This window comes from Charadrius vociferus, unplaced genomic scaffold (assembly GCF_000708025.1).
Source record: "Charadrius vociferus isolate BGI_N301 unplaced genomic scaffold, ASM70802v2 scaffold549, whole genome shotgun sequence".
Lineage (NCBI taxonomy): Eukaryota > Metazoa > Chordata > Aves > Charadriiformes > Charadriidae > Charadrius > Charadrius vociferus.
Genome location: NW_009650103.1, coordinates 1,155,665 through 1,161,748, shown reverse-complemented (window position 1 = coordinate 1,161,748; position 6,084 = coordinate 1,155,665). Strand labels below are relative to the sequence as shown.

Here is a 6,084-nt window from a genome sequence, read left to right as displayed (position 1 = left end):
CAAATGTTCAAAAGAATCTTGGAGCACGGGGTGCCTGGAGATACGGGGGGTCCCACACGGTAAGCACATGTGCCAAGATGGGGGAGCATTGGTTGATGAGACGTGTCTCGTCTTGTCCTTGTGTTGAGGAGTGCTCAGATGCGATGTCAAAGCGATGGGTCCGCAGGCACCGAGCCCCCGTGCGCCCCTTCCCCAGCCCACCCGCGGTCAAGCCTGGCTGTTTAAATCCCCGCTGTGTACGCAGAGCATCAGCCCCCGGCCGGGAGCACGGCCGTCAGGAGGAAGAGAGAGAAAGCAAACGAAAGTGATGCAGGGCCGCCTTCTGCTTAAAGTGTTTTTCATATGGAAAGCCACGTTCTCTGCCTGTGTTTCTGGCAGCTGCCCCGTCCGCTGGCTCCGTAAATGCAAAGTCTTCTGCTGGCGCGCTGCCCCGCTGTTCCTAGCAGCCCGGCTCTCGTTCATTGACTGGGTAGGGTTACAGGAACTGGGGGAAATGCAGAAATAAGGCTGTATTTGCCACCAAACTGTTTTTGGCTTCTGACTTATTTGCTGCTTTCCCACCTCCCAGGCTGGTGGCTGCTGGCCGGGCAGTGGCTTTCCTTCACACCGAACCTCTCCGGGGCTCACCCTTGGGCAGAGCCATGGCACTTAGGTGGCACTGGGGAGTGGGGGGGAGTGTAAGCCAGGCTTACCCCGAAGCTTTGCAGCATCAAGGGCTCAGATCCAGTCTTCTCTGCCCCGGCCAGTTTATTATAACGTGATTTCTTGTTGCTCTGGACCAAGGTTGGTTCCCCACTCAGGGAAGCGGCAGCGGCAGCAGGACCCAGCGGCTCAGGGGAGCGGCATCTCGGACATCGCTCACGTGCGCTCCCGGTTCCCCAGCGTCTCGCTGAGCTCTTTTTCTTTCTTCTGAAGTATGGCTTGGGCAGCAGCGTCGCCCTCAGGGTTTGTTGTACGTGGATGAGCTGGGAAATTGGACGAGCTGGGAAATGGCGGCATCGCCCACCCAGAACAAGACCCACGGAGCTCGTGACCCTTCACCACGGAGGGTCAGACTCCTGCTCCCCCCATACACTCGTGCTCAAACCCCAGTTTCCACGTCAAACTTAATCTTCCCAACCTGAACGTCCCCCCGCATTGAGGTCCCTCCCTTGGGGCTTCTCCCCAAACAAGCTGACCCACCACCAGCCATTGCTCATGATGCTCGGAGGAGGGTCAGCGCTGGCAGCATGGGGACCATGGGGGGGCCGTGCTGGCGTGCAGCATCGCTTCCCCTCTCGGAGGCCCTTCCCGGGTGCGGGAGGACACCCGCACGGCAGCCAGCGCTCGGCGCAGAAACAACTCAGCCAAGCACACAGCACGGCCAGGGATGTGCTAGCGCAGAGCAGACCTAAGAGGAGGCAGGATGGTGTTACTTCAGGACACAGTGCTGGCCGCCTCCGCTCCCTGGGAAGGGTGGGATGGGGTTTTGTCCTTTTTTCACTCCTTTTTCCATCTTGGCCATTTGGAAGTGTAGGGCAGAGCTGATCCCCGCTCCCCTCTGCAGTTGCGAGACCACCGTTGTGATCAGCAGAAGGGCTACGACGAGGCCCGGAGGTCTCATGCAGAAGGTTTGAGCCGAACGTCCCTCGAGCGTGAGGTGTTTCTGGCTGTGTGTTTATTCCTGTGTGTATATTATGGTGGGGTCCAAGCTCCCACCTGCTCCAGTGCTGGGGTACCAGGCATGAGCAATCCTGCCAGCACTCACCTCTGTGCTGCCCAGTTGTTGTTTCATACCTAGTTTGGCTAGTTTGTTTAAATCTCCAACTTCTGGAGTCAGGTGAATAAGGGAAATCCCAACTTCCTTGTTAAATAGTGGGCTGGGCTGCTTCTGGCTGCAGAAGAAGCAGATCCCAGGGCTGCTGGGGCGTTCAGGCAGTGTTACAGTAGGACAAGCCATGGGCTACAGCTCTTGGCAGGTAAGACGTGGTCTCCTTGTATGGGCACAGTTTCAGTGGGACCAACACTCCCTTTTTTTGGTGCTTGCCGTGGCAGCACCTTCAGCTAGTGCAAAAGGCTTTGGGGTGACTGTGTTGCCCTGAGGATGGGAGTAACAGGTGGGATGGGATGGGATGGGATGGGATGGGATGGGATGGGATGGGATGGGATGGGATGGACGGAGCCCCCATTCATTTAAAGGTCTGGCCTGAAGATTGATCTTGACACCTGCAAGTCCTAGAAGCCGGCTTAACTAGGCACTTGAGGGTCTCTTATACAAACCTTGGAGTCGTCTCCTTAGCTGTCTCCAAGTCTCCTTCTCCCACAGCTCCAGCAGGCAGGGTCAGCCCAGTCCACAGGAGCCGGCTGTGGCTGCAGCGCTCCAGCAGCTGGAGCTCAGCGTTTCGGAGCCGCCGTTGGCCGGGTGTTAGCGGGAGCCCTCGGGTGGGCTGAGCTCAGCCCCCCGGCTGCTCTGAAGCCTTCCTCCCACGCAGGCTCCCGAGAGGCGCTGGCTGCACGGCCGGTCCGTCCCGGTCCCGTCTCCCTCACCCTGCTGTGCCAGGAGGGATGCGCAGCTGTGAGCAGCCTCTCCCCGCACCGGGCACCCGCAGCGGTCCAGGGGCTGCGTTCAGGAGCTGGGATGGGGGTGGCTTGGGGTGATTTCTCACCCCCTCCTTTCTCCTTTCTGCATTGTCAAGTGCGATTCCGAGCTGGCCCGTTCTCTGTTGCTTGTGGGAAGCTTCCCCCGACTCCTCTCCAGCCCCTGGGGGGGGCTGCAGCATGTCGGGAAGGTCCGTCAGTCCCTCATGGCAATGCCCAAGCGAGGGGTCTGTTGCAGAGCCGGCTCCTAGTGAGCAGCTGAACCTCAAAGCCCACGTCCTCAGCAACGGCAGGGACATGCAGGGGGTGTCAGCGAGGAAAGGAGCCACCAATCCGGGGCTGGAACCGATGGGAATTTTGCTGGTGGCTTCTCCAGGACGCAAGGACTAGAAAAGGCTGTTTTCTCACACCCTGGGACTTCCCGACCACTGCAACGGCTGCGGGGATGGTGCCGCTGTAGCTGCAGCAATAGATGTCCTGGGGAAACCAGGCAAGCGGCAGAGGATTGCGGCTAAAACCGTACAGCTCATCCAGGAGCAGCTTGTACCAACTGTGCAGTGACGTGTCTTCGGGTTGTTGCGGCACGACCGCTCCTTTGTGGGCTGGGAAAGTAAAGCGGGGTGCCGGGAAGGGGGATGTGTGCCCGCACCAGCGTGGCAGCTCCCAGTGAACCCCGAGAGGCACCATCCCTGGTCACCCCACAGCACTGGGGACCACTTTTCCTACAGCAAAGGGCTCCTGGGCCGGGGGCAAAGAGCCTGTGCGGAGTTAACAACCCCCCGCAGCCCCTTCCCTGCTGTCTGGCGGTGATGGAGGACGTGCTGGAGTTGGGCGGGGCAGAGGGGCTGGGGGGGGGGTCAGGCATCCTTGGTAGCTGGAGGGTTCCTAACGTTACCGAAGCGACCGTCTGCCGGGACCGCGTCTCTCGGTGCCTGCGTTCCTCATACTTTCTCCAAGACCACAGTGGAGCTGCAAAGCACTTCCTTTTACCAGGATATTTATTACTAAATATATGAATCTGGGAGCCTGTGGAGCGTGAAATTAGGAACAAATGTAAAAAGGAGGTCTAGACAGGAATTGTTCTGCTTATGGGCCTCCACATGCGCGGCTTTCCTCCCCCTTTGCGCACTGGAGAGTTTAATGCTTCCAGGTACGCAGCTTTAATCAGACAAGTATGTTATAGGAGAAAAAAAAAGAATGAAATCTAAATGGTCTTGCTCTGGATGGAGCAGTGGCTGTGATGCCACGTCTGGCTGACCGTGGCTGGACAGAAGCTGTGAAAACGGGCTCTGTGTGACCCTGCCTTGTCCCCTTGGGGTAGGCGGCTGCTTAATTAACCGGCAAGGAAGCCGAGGAGCCCTCCCTGCCCGAGCCCTGCCTGCCACCTTTCACCTTGGGCTGGCCAGGAGCTGGCTAAGACGCTGATGCTCTCTGATGAGCGCAGCGCCCGTCCCGGAGAGGCTGCAGGGCTGAGTCCGGCCGCCCCAAAGCCACATCCCGCGCCGGCCCTGCGCGCCCCTGCCCTGAGATTTGTGGGGGCACGGTGATCGCAAAAGGGAGCACCAAAGGAGGCACGGATGGGCTCTTCCAGCCGGCTCTGCTGGGTCAGTGCATGTGCCCACGGCACCCGGCACAGCCCGAGGTCTGCAGCCGAGCGCCTCCATCCCGCTTTAAACAGCAACCAAAGTTTCTAAATCACTAACGCATTTTGTGCAAACCCTTCCCCTGACTGCGTTCCTCCCCCCCCACCCCCCCGAGCCTCCTCAGAGTGTTTTGCCGGAGGAATGAGGGCAGGATTTGGCCCGGCGCTTGCCCCGTGGCCGTGCGGTGCTAGAAGGCATTCAGACGTCGTTATAAATTACCTTCCCTCCTAGAGCGCTGCTCAGCAGCAACATAAAATGTGATACTGCTTTATCCATTCAGCACTTACCCAACTTTAGCAGGACATTAAGCGCCTGAAAATATGCCACAGGTTTATTTTCTTTGGAAGCGGGTTAAATCCCTGACAGATACGGTTGCTTTTCCTCGGGTGCTGAAGTAATTTGGGACTGGGGTGGCTGTTTTTTTTGTTTTAACCTGATAGCGTGAGCTGGAGGCCAGCTTTGTTAAAGCGCTTGTAGAGTAGGTGGTCAGGGTACGATTCCTCTCTTAATTTCTGTCGCTTCCCCCGTTGCCAGCCTGACGCTTGCGGCACGGAAGGGCTGCCGGAGCTTTAGCTGCGGAGCGATGCTGGTGGCAGTGCCGCTGTCTGCGTAGCTGCTCGCAGGTGTGTGCAGGCAGGTACGCATCTCCTCAGCATCCTTCCTGTGGCTTGGTCTTATTCTGCGCGGGGTGGAGGGAAAATGAAGCTGTCCCACGAGCTCTCGGGGCAGGGATGCTCAGAGCATGGTTCGTGCGCTGCGCGTGATGCACAGCATCTGCCTTCTGGGTGAGCCCACCAAAGGGTAAAAACAGGGACCTTCCACCGCTACCCGTTCTGTGTCAGCACCCACATTCCTCTAAGGGGCTCTGCAGGGAGAGAAGGGTGCTGGTGGCACCCCAAAACGCAAGCGTGGGGCCAAGCCGAGCCGCGGCGTCTCTGGGATGTCCAGAGCACTGTGTCCCGGCTGCAGCATTTCCTCTGTGGAGGGAATGAACAGTTCGCTCGAGGCTGTCAGCAGCATCATCCTGGGATGTTGGTGTCGTCCCCCCCAACACTGTGGCTTGGCCATGACAGAGACGAGGAGCTTGGTGCCTCCTGCAGCGGGCAGACACGTCCCACACCTCAGCTCACTGCTCAGGGAGGGGAAAGCGCCTGTCCCTGCAGTCATTAAAGGCTCACTTAGCAGCTCCTGTTATTCCAAATTAAAATACCACATTGTTTTCACGGGGAAAATGGATTATAGGCTCAGAGAAAAATGTGTGCAGCTCAGAAATCCTTATTGCAAAGCTCCTTCTCCCGTCACTGAAGGTCTCTGCCACCAGGCGGGAGCCGGGAGAGTGCCCTGGGAGCCATGGGCACTGGGCAGAAGGTTTTCTCTCCCCCTTGGGGTCACCCTTCCTGCATGCAGAAGAGCCCGATGTGACCCCACAGCTGCCGCTAACTAAATATTTCACCCACCGCATGAAGCTTTTTATTCCCCTGCAGCTGCAAGGTGGTATTTTAGGGGGCAGGGGGACTCCCTGACGGCCTCCACAGGTGCCCAGTGCCGGGATCTGGTCTCATCCTGCCCATCACCTCCCACAGAGGCGACCGGGTTTCTAGTCCCCAGCAAACAGGGGTGAGCTGAGGGTTTGGGGACGTGTAGCCCAGAGCATCACCCAGCGCCAGCCCCCACCGCACCCCCTCACCCCCTGCGCTGGCTTTTGCAGGCTGTTAATGGAGAAGAGGGCGGATGACAGCCGGGACCGTGGTCATCACAGGTGGAATATTAGCGACTGTCATTTTGCTCTGTATCATCGCCGTCCTCTGCTACTGTAGGCTCCAGGTAAGGCTGGGGGTGGGGGGTGGGGGGATGCGGCCCCGAA

The 6,084-nt window shown here is 58.7% G+C and overlaps 1 protein-coding gene across 1 annotated transcript in view; it reads left to right on the top strand.

The window, feature by feature from the left end:
- The first annotated feature begins 5,951 nt into the window (after positions 1-5,951).
- FAM163B (family with sequence similarity 163, member B) overlaps positions 5,952-6,084 on the top strand; it is a 593-nt gene continuing 460 nt past the window's right edge. The window contains exon 1 of the mRNA XM_009892321.1: positions 5,952-6,049. Within this exon, the coding sequence (XP_009890623.1) occupies positions 5,952-6,049 (98 nt within the window). The remainder of the gene's footprint in view (positions 6,050-6,084) is intronic.